Here is a 24379-nt window from a genome sequence, read left to right as displayed (position 1 = left end):
CATATCGTGGAGTGCCAAATAATCTGCCGGAGTTGCAGCGACAGCCATGAAGAGTCTCCTACTGACACTTTTACCAGAGTCGTATTGAGCAACATCAACGCTGTGGGTGAACACCAGTTACTCTGCCAGTAGGTTGGCTGACAGTCGGCTATTTTACCTGAGTCATCAAAATCGGCTTCCGACCTCATGTCCCTGGTTAAAGGTCCCTTAACCAGGTACATGAAATTGTATATATATACATTGTATATTTGTGACATCCAAATGTACAGAAATTTTGACAGCTTGTTTTAAAGGTGTATGTTTCTGAATACAGGCTGTGTGTATTTCTCTGTCTCTCTTCATGGTATTTTTAAAGCACTTAAACCTGCTTGATAATAAAAAAGACATGAAAATCTCACTTTTTACAATATGGGACCTTTAAATATTTTCTTTAAAATCAAAAAAAAAAACATTTTCCAAGACAAGATGGAGAGTTGTCTCCTAGAAATCACATTTCTATACTACCACTACTACTAGAAGCTTTGTTTAACCAATTACTTTTCATGAGGAATCGTACTGTAATACTCTCTGGATTATGTTCCCTTGCATTTTTGGGGGTGCACAAAGTGCAGGACTTTGACACATCCTGAGTGCCGCGTGTGGTTAGGTTGGCATGACAAAAGGATTTTGGCTAAGGTTAGGGAAACATCGTGGTTTTCGGTTACATGTTAATACAGTGTTTACAGTGTCCCTAAACTTAACCTAAAGTGCTGTGAGTGTGTAAACATAACCAAGGTGAAGTTGTATCATGTTTAAGGGTCCAGTGTGTAGGATCTGGCGGTATCTAGCGGTGAGGTGAGGAGATTGCAACCAACAACCAACTGAAGCCTCTCCCATGTGCCGAGCAAGTTGGAGAGCGACGGTGGCCGAGGCGAAGACGCAAATGTCCCTCTCTTCTCTAGAGCCAGTTGGAGCAGAGCCAGTGTGTGGTGAAGTGAGTGGTGAAGCAGGAGAGAGAGAGAGTGGCGGAGACGGGAGTGAGTAACGGGAGTGAGTAACGTTACTGACTCCAGCCCCAGCAGGAATAGTTAACAGCGTTTGGTTTGTCCGTTCTGTCGGTGCAACATGGCGGACTGCGTGGAGAGGACCCGCTCCCTATGTAGATATAAACGGCTCATTCTAAGGTAACGAAAACACAACGATTCTTATTATCAGGTGATTATACACTAATGATAACATATTTATTAATATCATATTCTGAATTGTTACACACTGCTCCTTTAACTGCTACGATATTGTATTGCCAGTGTGGATATTGTACAACAAAAATCAGTTGTTAAGTTGTTAATTAAGGGCTTTTCCTCATTATGTTGGTAGAAAACGTAATCCAGACAGCATTACATTTTTGACTACATTAATTCACTGTTGCAAATTAGAACTATGTAAATGTAATTTCTAGGCGACAGTGTTGCTCAAACAGCTTTCTTCATTTGTCTGACGCATTTCCTTCAGGTTGCCTCCTACACTATTGTGTTGCGGTCAGACTCTTGGTCCCTTGTTACAACAAATTAATCAAGCGCAAGACTTAATGAGAAAATACTGCTGAATGAGCAGAAACTTGAAGTCTTGATTTAATGTCGCCTTTCCATTCCAACTCCTACTTATTTCATCACCTAATAAAGTCAAAATAGAATACATCTGACGACAGTGAAGCTTCTGGAGTGAGCAGAAACCATTGTATCTCCCCTAGTAGGAAAGAAATGCTTACAGTCAGTATTCCTCGGGCCCAGGCTGTGGCTAAGCTCGGGCTGGGGAAGGAAGGGGGGAATGGGGTTGGAAAGGATGAGTCATACATTGCTTTCCATGCTCAATGATTATAATACCCCATTACAGAGAAAAGCACTGTTTCCCAGCTCAAGTGAATACTCGGCTTGTGAGCCTGGACCAGACTTCACTTTTTCACTCTGCCATGCACTACATACTGCAACAAAGCATACTGTTGAAAATCAAATACAGGAGTGGGAGTTGCATCATGAGGTAGCACATCCAACTTTGACATCACTGATGTGTTCGTGTTGACTTTTCAAACTGTCTCCATTTTGTTCCCTTTTCTCTCTGTCAGGCAGTAAAGAACAAATGATCCATCTTTGAGTGTTTTTAGCTTTGTGAAAGCGACACCATAAAGAGAAAACCATCTGTATCTAGCTTGAAATCCCTCCTGCTGTGCCATGAGCACAGAGGACCATTGAGCAGTTCAAAACAATTATTTGACCCTTAATTAGTCTGGAAAGGAATAGACGATATACCGTCCAGGATGTGGCAAATAATGCAGTGTTTGTGCAGCACAAAGGGTCTCCTTAACTCTGACACGGGGTCAAAAACGTGCCCCGCATATTTTGTTTTATCTCCCATGTTGTTATCAGGCATTAGAGCTGATTTACAGGGTCCTTTCCACAAAGCCTGCATTTACAGGCTAAAGTGGCACACATGCAATTGCAGGGTCACTGCTTTTCTCCACAGTCCAGCTAACTCAGATTCCTGCCACAGCGCCACGGCAATAGGCACACACAAGAAGCCACTTTTTCCTCACTGCCACTTATCTGATTGAGTAGGACATGACCCCAAGATTGCCACTTAAAGGTGAGTAAGAAACAACCTACTAAAACCCCGCAGAAACATTACAGTTCCATTCAGTTCCATTTCAGTTCCTACTGAAGAGGAAGACTATTGAGCAAGTGAAGTCAGAGACTCTAAAAGCATCATGGCTGCCATGTGGCTTGGTGACAACTCAAAGGCCTTTTACATATAAATGAATGTATATTAACATCCGGGCCTTTGCCAAACGAGTTCAAACAATGCTGATTAAGTCTATCGCTGCAGGGGAAAGCTGTCTGTATTTCGCAGTACTTCAGAGTTATTGTGTCTCAGGTCTGTGGCGACTTTCCGGCGTTGGCGCACCAGAAGTGATGCGTTTTACGTCAATCAGCCTGAGCTAAAGCAGGCACGGGAGAGGGGAGGGACCACAGTGACGGATCAGCAGCTAGTAAGCCCGATGACGTAATTTTATAGCAAGCGCACCTCACACCGGCTTCACATGCGGCAACCATAAACCCACCTTAAGGGAGGACAAATGTTACGTTACAGCTCTTGGACAGGTCAGTATTTGTAAATTACTAGTGCGGTGCCCGTTCAAAATGTGCCCTGCATATCCGTATAAAGAGAACTGGATACAGCGTTGGAGGCTCCCGTTTATTCCTATCAGAGTGTCTCAGTGGAGCATGAAGCCTAAACGGCTCGACTGCTGTTATACAGTACCCAGATCATCCAGTGATCTTCCTCATCCATTGGGCTCGTAGAGCAGATGCAGTAGCGTTTCCTTTAACTCCTCCCAGCCCTCGCTCCACCTTCGGTCTGGGTCTCATTCACATGAACGGGGGAAGGGAAATAACTCTGGATTCAGCTATTAGTACATTTTACAACTTTTAGGGCCTAATGATATAAATAAGGGCTATTAGAGTGTTCATACTGGGGAGTTGATTCACCTAAAAAAATCATCCACTGAGTTACAGATGTCTCTTTCCCAATGTAAGTCTATGGGGAAAAGTCTTTTTGGGCCCAATGGCATCACGTGACGGACACGGAGGTTATAATTACACCGTTTGGCCACTAAGAGAATTTGCTTCAAACCCCGGCGCTCTTCCTGGAGGCTTGGGGGGGCGATGTGCCAAGCTCACCTGCAGGCGTACGTCCTGAGCAGCGTCGACAGTGTTTGTGTAATTTCTCTTACTTCCAGAAGGGGAAGACAAAAGTTCCTCACAGGTTTAAGTTTGATTTTGATGGATCTCAACGAAACCAACTGTTCTTTCATTCAGTCATATAACTAGGTATGACATTAACAAAATGAAAAGGACTTTAGATGTATGGCATCATTCAGGGCAACCAGCTGTTAGCATCCTGTAAAATTTACAAATGACGCACACCGGAAGTTATGCACTGATGATTCAATCACCTCTATACGCTTCTCTAATTGGCCTCATGAAGAACTTTATGCACGGTGACGAAACGGCAAAATGTACTTATCCTTATAAATTCCTTTAGAAGAGGAGCTGTCCAGATATAGAGACTGTAAATGAAAAACAGCTGCGCACCAGCTGTACTCGACCTTTAACCCTGTCATAAAGTTGGCTGGCTTAAACAAAAAGAACCTTTTAATGACCCTGGATGTGTGTGTGCAAACCTGGCTGAAACGCAACGCCACTGCTAGTATTTTTACAAACTCAGCTATAAGGCTGCAGATGTTATTCGATTAGGAATTTTCTCTCAGAAAACCAGCTCAGAGTGCCGTATTTTCTTTTGAAAAATGCAACAGTATATTTTTTTCATGCTCCCCTGTTCCACCAAGAATGGGAAGAAAACATCTGGAAGACATTTTTTCGGGGTTTTTGGAGGGCTTAGCAGACAGCACAATGGAACTTATCAAATCCAGATGTGAAGGCGCTCAGTGAAACAGCAAGGCCTTCTTCTGTTTATCCCTTTAAAATGTACCTAAGGATAAAACAAATACCAGCTCTTAATATATTTAGCTTAATTCTTGAATCACGACCATATTCTTAATTCCTCAGCATGTCCGCTGCTCCTTTCAATACTGTCCTCTATTAGCATCAGCAGCTTTGGCCAAAATCCATCCTTGTTTTCATTTGCACAAGGTATTCAAAGAATGTTATTTCAGTTTTTTTGATGACTTAAATACTCTGCACCAGTAGGTTCTGGTCCTGTGTGAATGTTTGTTACAGACAAAAATAATCTGGGTAATTAATGATAACAAACCAAAGTAAAAAGAGTCAAAACTGATTTTCTAAGAATTGTGAAAAGAGTTCATTGATTGAGGAAACTAAAAAGCAACTCAGCAGAAACACAAACTATTCGGAGAAGAAGGCAGATTTGGTCTGCAGCAGGTATGCTGATCATAAAACTACAAAACAGCTGAGGTCCCACAAAAGGAGGCATTTGAATCTGGAAACTAGCTAGAAACAAGACAAACAAAACATCTTTGAATCAGTCTCAGGCTAAAGATGCCAATTTAATACAGAGTCCAACAAACTGTACGTTGTTGCAGAGATTCTATTTCTTAACTAAAATGATCGCTTCGTGGATGTATAGGCCTCCGCCAACCAGTCAAGTTACAGTTGTCTGTCCAAAATGTCCAAACTGTCATAATTGACATATGAATTCTTGAGTTACAGTGACCTTGACCTTTGACCACCAAATTTGTGACAAATTTTGAAGACACTCCCTCAAGGTGTTCCTGAGATGTCACATTCATGAGAATGGGACGGACAGATGGACGCCTCTGGCGAACGGCTGTCACCAGCATGGAGGTATAATAAAGCATTAAATATATTATTACACCCTCCTTATCTCTGACCTCCGAGAGTCAGAGGAGGATTTACTGAAGTGGAGCTTCAACAGCAAGAATTCCTTTCTTCAGGCAATGAAACTGTACAGCTGACAGCAGCGGCAATCTGGAAGTCCTGACCTTCACCTTTGAACTCCGACCCCTCATTCTTAACCTCCATGTCTTATAGGCCCTCTGTTACTACCACTACTCAACGAGGTTAAAAGGAAGGTTTCCTCATTAATGCCGAGGCAAGGTGACCTCCCTGAAGAACTGTGACTTCACTCAGTCGCTCTGATTGTGCAGAGCTTGACCTGTATTCAGTGTGCTGATCCTCTCTGACCTCAGGTTGCTGTTAACTTCAAACAATTTGGTAACATTAATGTGCAAAAAAAATCTATTTATATACACTACAAGAATAACCCTAGAAGCATATCTCAATGTTTGTTCTCTTTACTATTAGGTGTGTACATATGCTATTCCATATGCAGACCAGAAACGTTCCCTACACCTTAAAGCTATATTAATATCTTTTATTTATATTTATCAACAAACAACTGTGAATATGATGTGAGAGGGATTCCTCTGTGTGACACACCCACAGTCAGGGAGTACCTGACTCTGCACTTTGCCTCAGCTCTACGTAGCATTTAGCATCTTTCTGCTAACAACTATTTTATAGTGTTTCTTCACTGTCACTGTTCTCAACCTGGTTTCAAGGTAAACCACCTGTACGCTGCCTGCCCTTAACCCTAACCCTAACTAGCACAGCTTTAGCTATCTAGTTAGTACAGCTTTAGCAAGCTAAAGACCCAGATAATGTCCTCAGGACCGAAACAGAGCTAAAAGGAAGGTGAATACTAAACTTACATTTGCCAAGTGGACAGAAAGAGGACTCCACATGAATGCTAGGGTTGTTGTGTGTCTGCTGGATGTATAAATGAAGCCTAACTGTTTACTAACACATTCAATCTCTTTATAAAGTGAATGTCAGTGTTGTGTATTCAGCTTCATCTGCTGCCTCCAGGTGGTGAAAACAAACGCCACCAAAATGAATGCAGCTTTATAAACTACATTTGACATTTTAATGACTACATTTTGCGGGGCTTAAATTGTTATTTGACTAAATGTCGACCTTAATTTATATTATTAATTAGAATATTATTATATTATTGATTATAAATGATAAAATCATTTCATAAGAGATTTGTTGTTAGAGTCTGAGCTTAGATCTGTGTATTTGGAAATTCATTGTGGGACTAGTTATTGGACCCCGACCATCCACGAAAGCATCACTAAATTAAATTGGGTGTTATTATAGTTGACCATTCACTTTGGTTGTAATTTCAGTGGAATGTAAAAGTCCCACCATTTAAGGAACTTGACCTATTAAATCATGAATTAATTATTAAATAAATAATTAATATGATATTCAATACCATATGGTTATGAAATAAATACAAAATAGACAATGAATAAATTTTTTATTTTATTTTACAGTTTAATCCATATAAATACTTCTGTCATACCTGCATTGTAATGCAAGTACACTACTGTGTATAGAGCTGACAGGTCCCAGATGAGCAGTGCTGCTGTGTCTGGGCAGGCCTCTGCAGGCTTTCTGATGAATGTATATCCAGGTCCTCCCTGAGGCTATCAGAGGTCATGTGGTTCGGGTCAAGATGAATCTTTTACTGCTGACAAAGCGTCTAGTTGCCTGCATTACCGTTTGTATACGTTGATGAGAAGATACTTGCAAAAATGTAATATTTTACCATAATTTAATATTAGTGTCAATATTAAAGTTTAATCAATACTATGTCATGTTTAACTGAACTGCAAAAAGATGACTAAAAATGACTGAAATGCTTTAACTTAATTAGTTTACATAGAACTTGCATGTAGTTGGCATGTTGCTAGTCATCGAGTATTTCCTATTTGGCATGGGTCAAGTGTCAAGTTTCAGGAATTGTACCAGACCCCTTGAGGATCACTTAACAAGACTCTCTATTGGTGTTAAGAGCTGATTGTATCCAGCTTGCAGCATCAAAATGGATTCAGTCCCAATTTCTCTAACGTCAGCTCATCCTCTGTCATCCATAGTGACCCAGATCTGGATCCGACCGTTATACAGTCACCTAAGTGATGTTCAGTTAACAACCAGTGTTTACAGGCAACATGGAAATAAACAGGCTGCAGTAATTCCTTAACAGTATATGAGCTTGTAAAGCCACTTCAACTGCATCTGTTTAATCATTTTCACCAGGGTGGACTAACTGAGCTTCAGACTGAGCGTCTGACTCGGTCAGGCACAACATCACATTCACACCATCAGCACAATGTAGCTGTCCATGAAGCAGACAGAAGAAACCACCTGTTCACCTCAAAGGCCTGCGTCAGAGCCTCATGGACAGCAGACAGCAGACCACCAACCGTGCCGGGGTGCTAATAATAAATGCAGGCCAGACCCCAGACCCACTGCCACAGCACTGCATGACCTCTGAGCACCCATGAGACACAGCAGTGCCACATTAAACTGTCTAATGATTTTTTTTTTTAAAAATCCCTTCTTCCTTCCTTCAAGCCTGACTGAGTCTAACTGAGTCCAAACTTTTACATTCTTCACACTCTGAGTTATATAACTGTTACTAAGAAGCATGTGGAAAATTTGTAGAATGCAATTAATGAAATATATAATGGGGGTGGGGGGAGTTGATCCTTTACAAAGAGCCCTGTGCTTTAGAAACTGAGTTGTGATGTCAGTGTTTAAGGCGGCTCCACCCTGCCGCTTCAGATGAGCTGCAGCCCCTCCCTCTGATCAAAACTATGCTCATCCCTCTCATCAGTTAGAAAAAAGAAAAGAAAAGGGTGAAAAAAAAGTTATAAAAAAAAGACTTTTTAAACTTTCTTGAACTGCAAAGAAAAGTTATTTGACAACCTAATAATAAGTCTGCAAAATGCAAAAACTTCTTCTGAAAAAAATCCATTACATTTGTAATTCAGGGACACATTGTACAGTCTATCCTTTCACTATCTAATGCATGTAAACTAAACCACAACCAGCATTATTCAGGCCTACATCTGTATGGATCAGCTATTGGATGGTTTTGCAACGCGCAAAAAACCTTTGCACAACTTCACTGCAGCAGCTCCTCAGACACAATGACTTCTATTTTCTCTCAAACTCTCTCAAAGGCTTTTGAAACTTTGACAAGTCCCATAGTTTTGAGACAGACCAAGCTGAATACATTAAGGGCCAAATAAAAGGCACAAAGATGAGTTTGTAGGAGGGTTGGTCATCCCAGCTAGTGATCCACTAGTGATCCACTAGTGATCCACTAGAGAACCAAAGAGGAAAAGTTTTTGAGCGCAGCTCCAAACTGGATCCATCTTCTTACCTGAACTTGCTTGCGATGTGACAAAAAGCAGAATCACCGCCAGAGTGATTTGGGCGTCCCTTATCCTCCGTTTAACTTTCCATCTTATATGGGTATCCATGACCGCCACAGACGTCCACGGAGAGTGGATTCACTTTTGCACTTGGAGCAACTACTTAGACTTGCAACAGCTTCTGGTCAGGACAATACTAAAAGCCAAAAAGTTCCAGAGAAAGAGAAAAAGGGGGAGGGGGGGGTGTATGGTTGTGTCTCAAGCAGCCATAAGGGTGTGTTAGTGTGTTCCTCCAGCTAGTTTGACGGATGGACGCCCGACTCCGTCTCCGTCTCCGTCTCCTCTCCTCTCCTCTCTGAGTCTCTGAACTGTCCTCACCGCTGCGTCTCCGTTCAGAAGTGCTGCCCACTCTCACAGTCTCACAGAGTCACGTAGAGCCCCTTCAAGTCCAACACGGGCCAACACACACACACACAGAGAGAGAAGAGGTCTTTCCTCCGGGCTGTCAGTCAGTCTGCGGACAGCAGGCTCAGGCAAATCACAGCCGTCCCTACAGCAGAGCCGGCCCTGTTATTGGCCGGGGGAGGGAGGAAAAGTTGAGGGAAAGTTTCACGCCTCCAAATCCTGAGCTCTGAATTCTTCTACATGGAGTCCGCTATTTCCAGAGCAGAGAGAGAGAGAGAGAGCCAGAGCGGGAAAAGCAAATCAGGAAGAAAAGGCATGCTGTTTAATATGCATGACTTTGTTTAGCACAGCTGTGATTCTCCATGTGATAGTCAGGGAGTCATCAACAGGTGGGCACCACTCAAACCAGTCTGAGACACAGTCCTACTCAAAAGTATTCTGATGATCTACTGAAAAGTGTTTATTACATGTAGCCATGGTTGCTGTTTCACACAAAGCCAAATTACCAACCTGTTTTACTTATATAATAATAATAATAAAAAAAATAAACTCTATTTATATAGCACCTTTCAGAACACAGTTACAAAGTGCTTTACAATAAAAACACAAGGTGAATGAAATTAAATAAAAGACAATAATCAAACACAGGGTAAAACAAAACTTCAACTTTATTACAATCATCATATGCATACAGGTAGATACATGACCTCTGCATTAAATGACCTCTAGGCATGTTATGAGCAGTGGGCTGCTGTGAAGCGCCCGGGGAGCAACTTGGGGTTCAGTGTCTCGCACAAGGACATTTCAATATGCAGCCAATAAGATAAGATGAGTCTTTATTAAAGTCTGTGTATCTTTTGATGACATGCTGGGTTTCTATTTTGTCTTTCAAAAACCATGCTTGTAAAGATGGGTGGAGTTATGTTAAGGATGGCTCCAGTGCGTCATCGAGTCATGATTTCAGCCCCGCCTAAAAAATCCTGAACACAAGAACAGTTTAACGGTCTAACTCCACAATCCAGAACTACAACGTTCACAGCCTTTGCACATGTTTTCAGTAATTCGTTTTCAACATTTATAATGTGTTTAGAAACAAAACTCTGAATTTCCTTTACACGGCCTGTAATCCCCGGAGGGAAATTCAGGTGTCAAAGCAGCAACAGCAGCAAACAGAATGAAACACAGGAGAGGTATACAGGTATAAATAGAGATATAAGGATACAGAGTGAATGGGTGAACATAGTATGTACAGCCCGTCAATAAATAAATGTAATATGTACATATGTACAGTGTATACGGTGGTATATAGGATTTATTAGAGTGGATTAATATCCATGTGAAAGTGCACCAGTGGTTAAAAGTCCAAGGTGGTTGCAGATTGTGCATATTGTGCAGATTGTGTGTGTTTAAAGTTCTTAAAGTTTTCATAGTTCTCATATGGGGGGGTCAGCCTTGGTTGTGGAGCCTGAGGGCTACCAGCGGCTACCTTGAGTCTGTGGCTGAACATGCTCCTCATCTTGACTAGCTCATCATAGAGGAGGGTGGGAGGGGATCTCCAGGATAGGGTCCAGCTTTCTCCTCATCCTCCCCTCTGACACCACCTCCAGATTGTACAGTTCAGATCCAACTATATAGCTTTCCTTACCAGCTTGTTCAGTTTGTTGGCCTTCCTTGTGTTGGAAACAGTAGAAGTCAGGGATTGAACCGCCAACCTTGTGGTTAAAGGACAACCCGATCTCCCCCCTGAGGTATACAGCCACCCCTAAACTGTCATGAAAGATAAATAAAATCACAGAAGTGGGTTTTTAAAAGAGATTTAAAAGAGAAGACAGAATTTGCAGCCCTGATCTCCTCACACAGGTCATCCCACAGTCTAGGAGTACCGACTGCAACGGCTCTATATGAATCTGGACCTTGGTACCACAAGGAACAACACATCTGAGGATCTCAGGATGTAGGGAAGGCAATAAGAGATGTGATAAATAACATCTCAGGGCTTTGTAAGTAATCAGTAATATTTTAAAATCATTTCTAAAAGCAACAGGTAGTCAGTGGAAGGAAGCCAGGATTGATGAAATGTGGAGATGTTTCCTGGTCCGAGTCAAAATCTGCAGTTTTGGATGAGCTGGAGGCAGGAGAGGGATTTTTGCTGATGCCAGAGAGCAAGGAATTACAGTTATGACAATAGTTATGACTTTATTCAATAATTAACTTTATTATTTAAGTTTATTTATTTTAAACATACCAAACTGGTAACTGGCGGACCCACAGAGGCCCACAAACCCCAAGGTTCACTGCATGTCAATTGTTTTTTGGTACTCTGCCAGGTAGTCTATACAATAGGCTGGAGGATGAGTAACCTTGACTCCCAATCGACGCACCAGCAATTATACAGGCATGAGGGACACACAAGTGATGATCGCCCTCTGGGTGTGGTCATTGGACAGGCCCAGTTTAAGAAAAGAAGAACAAAACCTAACTCTAAATAAAAACAGCAGTTATTTGGGATTAATCAGGATACAGGATGTATCAGCTGGCTTCATCAACCAACTGATCAGTGAGCACAACACACAGCTAGTGGGGATTTTGCATCACATGGATCACTTGAAATGCTCCCTTCAACATGTATATTTTATTACATTAGAGAAAGTACAACTCCCAGATTTCTTATCTTACGGAGATCCAAACATTGTACTTTCTCTAATGTAATATAATACAACATTTAAAGAGAACTTTTAACAGTTTGTCAACCAACCAACCAACCAACATTTAAAGCAAACATGTCACCATTGTATCTGTCGTCACAGCTGTAAAAAAAGCAGCTCCTAATCACAGGAAACATATTTTAGCCACATTGAACACAACAGGACTGTTTTTGGTGCTCTTTTAGAGCCACAGTGAGATTCAGACACCGGCTTTTGCTGACGTTGTCTCAAGAACGGCCAAAAATGGCAGATGTGTTTTATAAGCTGTCATATGGCTGTTCCAGGGGGGGGGCAGACTTCCATTAACTGCCCAGTAAAAGTTGGCTTTAAGCTCAGTAAACAAAGAGCACAATATTGTGGCCACATCTGACATCGTGTCACACTGTGAGGTGTTAAGTTAGACCATCTTGGAACATGCAACTGACTTTTTATGTAACAATTGTCCAGTCTGCAACATTAAAAAAAACATTAGAGCAGCTTTAATATCCTGCTGTATAGGTAGTGAAATTGTTAAAAAAAAAAATTTGATGCTATAAAGTTAAAGAAGACCAACATGACTGGTCCATATCCACATTCATATTTATTATGTAACACTCAGACCAGAGCTATATTGACAGACAGAGGCATTTAGCAAAAGGAAAAGTACCCCCTGTCAGATGTCATCACTACAGGCTGTAACTATTTGTGCTGTATAATCATGGCGAAGCACCTTTTGCCTTCTGCCTTCACAGCAGTTTTACTGGGGTTCTAAAGGCGTTAAATGTTTGATTCAATTGTATCACATGAAAAGCTTGTCCTCATAAAGGGGAGAGGATATTTACATCAAGAATACACTCGCCCTTCTAAACTGACCACTTAACCACCATATAATGGTTACTTGGTCCGATATATGGTTGAAATTATGGCCTGAGCCCTGTATTTAGGGTGGCTTTATACCTACACCACACTAATCTCAAAGCTCTCTAACTACTCCTGTACAAGGCCTCCACGTGCTCCCTTAAACTGTCTTCTAACCAGAAACATGGTGTTATATCTGAAGCTGGACCGCTGGCGGTTATGCCTCATTTGACTACTTTCAGACAGAATAATCTTTCACAGAATAAGTCCCTGTGAGACAAAAGAAAAAATGGTGATTTAGCGCTCCGGTTTTCAGTCCAGTCATCCTTCGGTCCCCTCTCTTCACTTTCATCAAGTGTCAGGCTGGGTATGAAAGCCAGAGAGAACCTACTTCAATCCATCTTTATTATTGTCCTCCACTGTTAAAGCTGAAATAGGCGAGAATTGAGAAAATATGATTAAAAAAAGTTATTTTCATAAAAATAAAAAAGATAAGTGAGACGGTTTCTCACTTAAAGCAGCAGTGCTTGAGACACGTAATCTGAAAAAAATCATGTTCCTTTGCGGAAAACAAGCAGTCAGAGCTGATCTGAGGTCTGCTGTCCATCTGCCGTCTGTGAGAGCCGGCTGTCAATCACTCGCGAACTCCGACCAAACGGTCAAACTGGTCAGCGCTGATCAAATATGAATCAATATTATGTTACGTTAATGTCTATTTCTCTCCTCAGATGTTCTCAGAATCATCTTGATGCCGCCGCCATTGTGAAATCTGGTGAAGGAACGCCAAGTTCCAGTCACATAGCAATAGGAATGCTCTCTCAATGAAATGACCTGTGATTGGTCAAAGTCTCCCGTCACAGGCTAGATTTTCTAAAGCCTGAAAACAGAGCCATGAGGAGGAGCAGAAGTCTAGTTTTCTCTCAGAACACTTGAATTAAATTATACTGAAAGGTTATTATGGAATTTTTTGCCCAATGATGCCAAAAATATACTGCCTACTGCCACTTTAAAGCAACACCTGCGCATGATGAGACTTCTTACAGCTAAAAAATTCCAGTTATCTCAGTATAGCCAGGAGCAGGTTGAACCAGCTGTTTCCATGTTCAAACTTAGCCTTGTTATGACATAAGTGTTTACTGAGTGGAGATCACACCACACGCACTTTCTTGCACTTATGTAGAGATTTTGATGAATATAGTTACACCCAGTAACTGACTATTGTAGAGTTCATTTGTCACATCTAGATGGCAAACCTTGATCTGTGAAACTCTGGCGAGATGGTTGAGGTCAGTCATTGACCTTGAAGGGTTCAGGTTAGGATTGGTTGTAGTTTTGGCAAGTTTTCACAAATCACTTCTTATGACTCCAGAATTACTGCATTTTTACATTTCTTTAGTATCAAAGTAATCTTTGATACTGATGTCTGTACATGCATGGGTGCATTGCCAACAGGAACTGCTAATAGCTAATTATTTACTAAATACTTAATGGTGCCAATCTGCCAAAATATACACAAATACTGTACTCCATGGCAACATTGTACTTCCTGTTTGTATCCCCCCCAAAAAAGACCCCAAATTATGGGAGCTGTAGTTCTAAAACGTAGAGCATTATCAGCCCTTAAATACCAGTTAGACCAGGGGTCAGCAACCTGCGGCTCTTTAGCCCCTCTCCAGTGGCTCCCTGTGGATTTTTAAAAATGGAAATGAATAACTGTTTTTTGTTTACATTTTCATTTTTATTCATCAATGTTGTAGGTATATGGTATGACAGAGTATTAAGGCCACATTGAGGAAAAAAATTAATCTGAGATTTTGAGAATAAAGTCACAAGTTTACGATAAAAAAAGTCATAATATTATAAAGTAGTAACTTTACGTGTTATTTTCTTTTTTTCCTCGTAAAGTTATGACTTTATTTTCATAATATTCCGACTTTTTTTCGCTCAATGTTATGACTTTATTTTTGTAATATTACAACTTTTTTCTCGTAATATTATGACTTTATTCTCATAAAGTTATGACTTTGTTCTCGTTATATTACAATCTTTTTTTCTCGTAATATTCCGAATTTTTTTCTCGTAAAGTTAGGACTTTTTTCTCGTAATATTACGACTGGGGGGGGGGTCAGTCAGGGGCACAGTTACCAGTTAAGTTTAATATATTGTTTGGCCTGTTATTATTTGGAAGTTATGGATGGCACTACCATCCATGAATAATCATTACTAACAACCAGTTTACACTAGCTAAGACATTCCTTAAGGTTTAATGGTGTATGCGGATTTGATAAACCAATAGTTTGAAACAGCTAGTAGTTACTGAGAGAGGCCTGAGGACTTTGAACACAAATTGATGAAAAAACTGGTGTAATCCAATCCAGATTGAGTAGACACAATCATTACATATTAGTATCTTAAAATATATGGAGGATTTTAGTGGGACATCTTTATGGGCAAGACTGTAAAGAAGAGACACAACCAGGAGTTTGCATCTGCACGTCTTCGTCCTCCTCAGGTTTCCTGTAAACCAAAGCATTTGTCAAGAACTCATAAACTTTGGACAAGTTGAATTACACATATTTAAACCTGCCTTTCAGACTCAAACACACAATACTTTTTCACAGAGCCTACATCCAAACATCGCTCTCCAGTGTTGTGATGGAGATATAAATCACAGAATGGAGTTGATTCTGTGGTTTCACTTTAATGATAGATTATTGAGGAGCCAGAAGGAGGAAACTCAAATACAGCGCACCAAATGACCAGATAAATCGTGGATCCTGGCACCGAGCGGCTCCTGGCAGCTCCAAACACAGATTCGATTTTTTTCACAATGACGGATGTTGTGCTGCAGATCAAGAATCTGGGAGTAACAAAAGGAATGTGTATTTGAAATACAGTCTTGCAGTGTGAGTTTGCTTGTTTCGTTGCTTTTGTTATGTTTGCTTTCTGGCAAGTCCTCTATCAGACAGGGGGAACCCCAGGAGCTGACTTTCTCTTTAGGAAAAAAGAAAAAGACTGTGAGTCAAGCACCAGTTTTATATTTCCAAACCACAATCAACAGGTAATTCAATTAGACAGCAATCTGAAACACAAATGTGCAACGTCTCCAGGTTGAATTGCAGATCTTTTTTTCAATTTGTGGCGCTGCATTCTTTATTAGATTATCAAGACTTTGCAGAACAAGCTGTTGTAGAAATACATTTAGAAGGAGTGTTTCTAATCTTGAAGAAGCAGTAGAACCTTTGGACAGAAAATGAACCTATTGCCTCCTCTGTCGGATGCACACTGGTGAAGTTATACATTGTTAAAGCCTGTTTGGCACGGTGCACCATGATGGCAGAACACCATATTTTCCATTCCACAATGTGTGTGACTCCATCTTATGCTAGATTTTATCATGGCAAACCTCCCTAAACATACTGTGGGGGAAACTTTGGAGTGTTAACAGACTCGACTGTTAAGTCTAGAAAGAAAGACAAATCTTAAGAGTACATATACACTTGGAGTAAAGACAAAGCAATGTCTGTCATCAGAGAGGAAAAACATACCTGGTGTTTCAGGAGTCAGTCCCACCTGTCGGCTCACGCTCCCAGCCGCAGATCATCCACATGTTGTATTGGAAAAGATGTGCAAGCACAGATTTCTTCTTGTGTCAAATACACAAGCCAAAAATATTGATGCCAAGCATGGATCAATCAATGAGTATTAAATAATAAGACAACCATGCATGTATGGCCTTGTACTGCATGTCCTGCAAAAATATGCGTGAAACAGGGAGGATCAGAGAGTATTATGGTTTGTACTTACAGTGAACTGTTGCTCTGATCCTCAAAGGGTTGCAAAGACAACAGGATTTTGTTAGACAGCAACAATGAGTTTTGTTTATAACCCATGTGGCAAACTCTTGTGTTCTCCATGATCCTCCATGAGTTCAGCGGGGCTGCGACCTTCTTCCTGTTTTAACAATATAGAGCTTGATCCAACTTGTGCTATTCAAGAAATGCAGAACATCTGCTTACACTCTTGGAAAGTGTTAGCTTCTGAGAAAACACTGATGCAATCGTCAGACAGTCATTGTTAAGGTAGTGCCTATTACATACTTCTATATTTATTATTTTACCTTTATTTCACCAGGATAAGGAGTCCTAGCCGAGACGGTGCAGAAAAGTTCCACATAAAAGCACAAATAACAGACTTAAAAACAGAACAGCCGAAAGAAAGAAGAAACATAACAAACCAGTGATGTTCAGTAACAGGGCAAGTACATTCAGTTCAAATAGACCTTAATCCTGTTTTAAAAATGTTGCATGCTTATAAAATAATCTCATTTAAAATGACTCTGTAGCTCAACCAACATGAGGGTGCGAAAACTCTAAAAGCAATTTCCCAAAAATGGTGCAGGTTCGAGGAATGACAGACATAATTTGTTCACATGACCAAAGTTTGCAGCTCTTGATAGTTTTTGGGAGTCAGTAGAGAACATAAATGAGGAGGCAGTTTGTGTAATATGGCCTTACAAAAAAATATACCAGTGTTCCATTCAGAGGGAAACCTCCGGGTCTGAGAAGTGAAGCCAATTTGTCTTAAACCTGCATTCTCTCTACCAGCCTGCAGGGGGCGACTCCTCTGGTTGTATTGAAGTCTATGAGAAAATGAGCCTACTTCTCTCTTGATTTATTACCTCAGTTAACATTGTAAACATGAGTTTATGGTCTCAATCATTACTTTCAAATCTTCTTCAATACAGCATGATGTTCATTTAGTAAATGATGGTCCCATTTAGAGTCAGATAGACCATAAAGCAGGGGATGCTTTAGGACGGGGCCACCTTGTGTCTTGTGCGTTGTCTGGTCTGGGAGTTGTCCGTGTTTTCCTCTTACACCTTTAACCCTTTCACAGTGTGTTTTCAGTTCAAGGAAGTTAATTGTAACATTTTGGTCGCCTAAAAATGTCTTATTCAGCGTTCAGTTGTACTTAGCTCCACCCTCTCGTGGCACATCTGGTTGCAAAACAACAAGATGGCTACAGCCAAAAACCAAGATGGCAACGGCCAAACTTCATAAACGGCAGTCCACAAACCAACGTGGACGTCGTGTTAACTATACGTTGACTACTTGTATACAGTCTCTGGAAGACAAGTCAACCTTCTCATACAAAACTGTAATGATGTGTGCAGAAATTTTAATCAGAGACAAATCATATCACAGCATGATAGACTGAATCTAACATTTTCAAAGAAGATGAATTTGCATGCATATATGAAATATCACCAAAAATCAATTGCTGATAAAAGCGTTGCTTGATTAAATTTTTTCCTTGCACCATATTTTGGCTAATTTTAATGTTTTATAAAACCGGCGGTGCATTGATGTTCTTAATAAAGAAGGAACTCGTTGGTTAGAAACCCACACTGCATTGTTAGCTATGATCACATTTTATCTTAAGCCTTACGTTTATTTCACCTCTCCACCACAAATGAAGGATTTCAAATCAGTGATTTAGATTTTTTAAAATGTAAAAACATATACAGGTGTCAAATTCAAATGCAGCCACTATAACTATAGGATATAGGTTTTAAAGTTTTCCTCATTATGTCAAAGACGTGACCCTTAAATGTCAGGTGACGTCCTACTTTGCGGGGCTCCACCAGGTTGTGTTTAATGTATAAATCTATTACTGTTTAACTATATGGATAAAGCCTCTAGCACTGATGCATGAAGTGCATAAGGACCAAGGAACAAGAAGGAACAGAGTCTCCAAAACAAGAAACAAACCAAAAAGATGATGAGAAAAAAGAGCAAGCCTGTACATGTTTTTCAGATGGGAACACTTTGAGTCATTACACCGGCTTTGATGGAGATGTTAATTAGTTGTCTAGCATCATGAATGTACTGCTGTGAAGTGCATTACTTCTTGGCTGACTGACTTACACGTGTTATAACAGTGTAAAGAAGGTAATCTCACATTTAATTGTAAAAGTTTCCCCATATTACAAACATCAGTATAAAACATATAGTGCATTTTGTAAACTGCTATATCACACATTGTCCCCTCCCCAGCAAAGAGACCGAAAATTAAATCTGTCGACCGAAGCAACCAGAATAAAAGTGGCAAAGTTGTCGCCTGTCGTCTAAGGAATTAACTAACCATGTCTCCTTCCCGGGCCTGCGAGCCCAGCTCCGCCCTGTCGGCTGTTTGTAGTGGTGACTGTAATTATGGAAGGCAGTTCATGCCCATGTGTTTTAACAAGACCCATTCTTTATGTTCTTCTCTCACTGCTGAAGGCGGCTTGTCACATAATTGCAAAGGTCTGAGGAGTGACATTGTGTAAACAAGTTGCTGCTGTTTGTCCACTGAGGTTTGAAGTTTTCACTTTATTACAGGTGCAACAGTATGGTATTTATATAGAAAAATTCATCATTCCTGTAAAACCAGAACAGCTGATTTAAGAATCAGTCATTTTGTATGTTTCCAGACGGTTTTCTCACGAAGAAGCTCCACAATTTAGTTTAGTTTAAAGAGTATAAGCTGTGCGTCTTTAGCACTAACTACCTTAGATGTGAGGGTTTTTGCGTAAAATGTTTCAACATTAATTTGCACGTCTAAATCATTTTTTGAAATGTACTTTTTTTGAAAATACTTGTGTTCAAATATTACATGTCTAGGGCTTTTATTGTGAAAGGTAAGAACTGAAGGAGTGGATTTGGTCTGCACTCTCTTTGTCAAGGTTGAAGGAGAGATAAAGTTTGCTGTCTTGGTTGAGACTACCGAGCCTCCGGGTTGTTGTTCTATAGGCGTAGCTCAACCAGTTCCGCACAACACGATTGGCTGACGTCTTAATTCGCGGTGCAACAGCTCAGATAACTGACCTTGATCCTAAAAAGAATACTACGTAATGAATGCACGTAATGATGTGCAAATTAATTGCACAAAAAAAAATGCCTAACTGCCTTTTAAAGGTGATAAAAAATGATTAAAATGCGTATATTCTCAGTAGAGTAATTGGTGGTTGATTTGACTCCAGTCAGACTTCAAGCTGTTGATGAAACTGAAATCTCTAAAAGTGGAAATAAGCATATTTTTGTTAGAGAAGGCCAAAGTCAGCGCTGGAGAATCTGAAAAATGTAGACCAGTTTATATCACGCTCATTTCTTCAGACCGTCTTTCATTTTGTTCCACTCAGAAAGGTTAAGAACTGGCAGATCACCAAAAGCCTTTTTACAACCTGTGACTGCCTGTAATCCTGCACCAGAGCTCAGAACTGCACTGAAAACCAAAGCAACAGTTGACCTGCTGACTGATCAATGATCATCCACATCACATTTTATTTGAAGCCTTACGAGCAGGATGACACGTTGGGATGAAAGTTGGTTGGTCAGTCCACCACTTTGGTCCAGACTGAAATATCTCAACAACTATTGGATGGATAGCCATGACATTTGATGCAAACATTCATCTCCCCCTCAGGTTGAACTGTAATAACTTTGGCCATCCCTTATAGTCAAAATGATGTTATGCCACACCCTTGGGTACAACACTCCACCACTGACCTAAATCAACCACAGAAGACACCTTTAAAATACTCAAATCCATTGAATTTATTGACAAAGACATATAAATATGAGGCTGAGAGGCAGCAGACCAGCAGTCCCCACACCAGAGGCCTCTCCTTTCTGCTGCTGGCACAGGAGCTTTTAAGCACTTCCTTCCCAAGCCAGGTGCACCTTGTTGAGCAATGCTGCACACCTGGGCAGAGCTACTGGGAGGACAAGGGACAACAGCACAGGGAACACATACAGACATAACTATTCTAATTTGTCCAATACAATGGTTTATGACCAAAACCACTTCTAGTGATTACAGTGATCTACCATTTATATGGATCAAGAATCATTCCTATACAAATGCTGTTTAAATCATTTGCCTATAGTAATCAAGTAGTCTGTTTACAGTGCTCATTTTTTATATATGACAACACATGGAAAAACATTTTAAAACTACGTTAGTTTTTTACTTTACTCTCTAGATGTTTCACCTCACAGACCGTCTGCTTTCCAGCTGGATACCTGAGGCTGATGCTGTGTGCACACTGATATCATGACAGGAAAAGGAAAGTCATTTACTCTGAATGAAAACCGAATGTTCTGCGGTTGAAGCCAGTTAACCTCGTTAGCTGGATTAATAATGCCTGGTCACGTAATGCCCCCAAAGCAAAACTTTGCCGATCCTCCAGCATAACGTGAAGACGAACAATTGCCCGCCTCCCTCCATGCCGCTACCAGGTGAGCGAGCGAGGAGCCCTGGCAAACGGGCACCGTTCTGCATGCACTGCAAAACGACAACGTCTCACCCTCGCTGAGGGAAAAAGCTGAAGAATTGGGAGCAAAGCCAGTAAATAGCGAAGCAGTCCGTTTCATTACTTTGTATTCATTTAATAAATATACAAATGTTGATCAGATGATAATTTGCATGAGAAAATGAAGCACAACAACAGAAATGTGGTCATAATAATCATCCGCTTATATCAATTTGACCCGGATAGTCGTGATCACTATAAGCGACTTCCACTGTTCCTGCAAAACTACTGACATTCATGCATTCATTCGTTCATGCTGTATTCTGTGTTTAGTGCTAATTAACCAATATTAGCATGCTAACATGCTAACCTAAGATGAAGACCATAGTAAACATTGTAGCTGTGAAACACCAGCATGTGATTGTGTTCAGCATTATGCATCAAGGGAGTCTTCCACAAGCTGCTAGCTTCACAGGCGTAAGTCCTAACAGTTGGTTGAGGGAGGCCTGAAGGGACGGACTGTCAGTGTTGCCCACTTGGAGCTCGCTCTCTCTGGATTTAGGGACTTTTGGAGCTAGTGCTGCTGGCTACTTTCATTGGAAAAGAGTTGGCAACACTGAGCTGGGTTTTTCTGGGTTTTTAAATCTAACATACTCTTGCTGGTTTCTCAAGATTACCAACCCTAACTTTAATAAAGATTTATTCAAATTCTACGGTAATAATATGACCACAAAAGTACAGTAGGCTGCTAATGAAAACTCCTATAACGTTTGCCAGGGCCTCTCTCCAGTGGCTCCCTATAAACACATGATTACGAAGTATACTGCTCCCAACTTGTGTGGCATTACATAACATGGCATCCCAATATATCATTAGTTCACAAGCCTTCCACATTCTCTGCTCGCAGGATGCAGAAATGGTTCCTGCATTCAAGAGAAACAGCTTTGGGTCAGGGTCATCTTTTATGGGGGCCTGCTGCCTCTCCAACAGGCCACCAGCCATTGTGTGGGCAGCACACACAGTTTCAGGATCTCCTCCCCGTGGAAGTACCAGTTCCACGTTTGAACTTTTTGTTGAATGAAAAGGACAACTTGGCCACGCCAGCTGACTTAATGAATACAACATATTCAAGTTTTTGCTGACATCACAGACTTTCAACCTCCCAAATGGGGCCAGAGTACAGTGCCCTGTCACCCCAACCGTCGCGTCATGGTTGAGTCTACACAGTCACAGGAGCACGCAGACTCAACCATGATGGGAGGGGGGGGGAGATTTGGCTGCTCATTCTGGCAAGTCGTATAACAAAAAAATCAGCCAGAATACAACATGAGAAATTGTCTACAACATTATACAGCATGTGTATTTCCTTCTTCCAGGCTTCTATGATTTGGACCTATTGTGTTTGTGAATGAAGGAGAACCTATTACACTCATGTGTGATGTCACCACCTGACTCAAGGCTGGACAAAGGAGGGGAGACCACACATAAGTTATAACTAAAAAGAAGTCTATTTGACATAACTAAAAGATAAACGAGTAAAACGATAAACTAAACGTAACAAAAGCAATCAAGGTAGAAGCCACCAGCTTCTAGTCCTGCTGCCAGACCAGAGGCCTGTACTACGAAGTGAGTTCAACATACCTAGGGTATCTTCTCGTTATCTGGTTTAACTAACCCTAACGACCGAGATCACGCTAAACGGTCCTACCACGCTGGTTATCAACTCGGTAAATCAACCCAGGGTTTCTCAGTCTGGCTGTGAGCAGCATATGACCAATCACAGACATGGATACGCCTACTGACTGCAGACAGACAGGCAGAGTGGCACATTTTACAATAAACTATATTAGACAAATACAAAGAAGTTAAACACATAATCCAGACTAAAAGTAACACAGTTGAAGCTGCCAAATGCAGGAAGGATAGCTGGCAAAATAAAAAAAATCCCGATGTGTGAATGCAGAAATTAACAGACTTATTGATTTAACGGAACACTCAAAAGTTAGACATAGTCGTTAAGATATAAAAAGCATTACAAAATATAAAGGATGGATGGATTACACCTTGCTATATCCATTAATGCTGATGTGGCGTGTGTGAGTATTTGAACCTTCTTTCAGCTGCGTCCCCATCTCCGGCGGTGTGAAACGGACTCAAGACCAAGTAAAAAAATAAATATAAAAACACAATTCAAAGCGGTAAACACCTACAGCATAAATCCAGCTGTCCTTCCTGCATCTGTCAGTTTAAACTGTGTTGTTTTTAGCCTGGATTATGATTTAAACTTCTTCATATTTGTGTAATATTATCATACAATCCGCACTCAGTTTTGATTGGTCAGTAGGAGGTGCTTTCATACAAGTTGATCTCTTAACTGGAACATAACCTGCTCCGAAGCAGGTTAGCTGTTCAGCATCAGTTACCATGGTGATCCCCGGTAAGAAGTGATCCACCTTTGTAGGACGGAAAACCTCGCTAACACCAAATCCTGCTTGGTAGTTCAGGCCTCAGGTGAGCTGAATGTCCCTGATGACCTGACTCTGCCCACCGGGCTCCTGGAAGGAGAGGCCTGCTCAGAGAGAGGCTCGTCACACACTGCAGTGGATCCACTAGAATATTTCAACATTACATTTGGCATATTATATACCAGTGGGCTAAATTGAGACTCTGCTTCCTCTCCAAAATAAAGTTTCCAAACAGCTGTGTTCACGGATGTCTAAAGAGAACTGGAAACAGCGTTGGGAGGCTCCAGTTCATTCCTATCAGAGTGTCTCAGTGGTGAATGAAGCCTAAATGACTGCTGTGTGATAAAGTACCCGGATCATCCGGTGATCTTCCGCATCCATCGGGCCCACAGAGCAGGCGCACTAGCGTTTCCTTTAACTCCTCCTCCCAGACCTCGCTCCAGCCTCGGTCTGGGGCTGCAGTCGAAAGGTCTTTTTTGCTTAAGAACGTTCCTAACAGAGTGAAACGACCCGTAAGTATCTAAGTGGCAGCCACGATAAGAGCAGGTTGAATTCTCCAAATGCTGAGGAAAGGTGCTTCAATGCTTCCTTTATTATCTCCTTTAGCATTGGATAGACTGGACCATCCTTTACCAAAGGAAAGGAGATAGTGCCGCCCCACAAGTCCTTGCGGCCGCAACTTTTAAAGCAACGCACCATTCTGTCGTTCATGAAAACAAACAAAGTGGTTAGGAAAAAGACATTAGGACATAATTTTCTGACTTTTTGACCACAGCCTGGGTCTCATTCACATGAACGGAGGAAGGGAATTAGCCTCCGGATTCGGCTACTAGTGCATGTAACGACAGCTCGCCATTACTGGAGGTTAATTATAGTAACTTTAACTATTACTATAATTACAATGCAT

General features: G+C 41.0%; 1 protein-coding gene and 2 long non-coding RNA genes across 3 annotated transcripts in view; 1 reads left to right on the top strand and 2 right to left on the bottom strand.

Annotated features, from left to right (window-relative positions):
• Positions 1–9252, bottom strand: part of col5a1 (procollagen, type V, alpha 1) — an 87920-nt gene extending 78668 nt beyond the window's left edge. The window contains 1 exon segment of the mRNA XM_037752006.1: positions 8773–9252. Within this exon segment, the coding sequence (XP_037607934.1) occupies positions 8773–8872 (100 nt within the window). The 5' untranslated portion in view covers positions 8873–9252.
• LOC119477853 lies at positions 791–22727 on the top strand. The gene is made up of 4 exons (XR_005204332.1): positions 791–802; positions 10565–10589; positions 13296–13305; positions 22620–22727. It is a non-coding gene; the product is annotated as an uncharacterized LOC119477853 (long non-coding RNA).
• Positions 14993–16977, bottom strand: LOC119477854. The gene is made up of 4 exons (XR_005204333.1): positions 16832–16977; positions 16519–16665; positions 15464–15571; positions 14993–15228 (listed from the first exon to the last, which is right to left on the bottom strand). It is a non-coding gene; the product is annotated as an uncharacterized LOC119477854 (long non-coding RNA).
• Positions 22728–24379: the final 1652 nt, after the last annotated feature.

Source organism: Sebastes umbrosus, chromosome 19 (genome assembly GCF_015220745.1).
Source record: "Sebastes umbrosus isolate fSebUmb1 chromosome 19, fSebUmb1.pri, whole genome shotgun sequence".
NCBI classification, from domain to species: domain Eukaryota; kingdom Metazoa; phylum Chordata; class Actinopteri; order Perciformes; family Sebastidae; genus Sebastes; species Sebastes umbrosus.
Note: the sequence above shows the minus strand (reverse complement) of the source record. Positions and strands in the feature narration are given on the sequence as shown.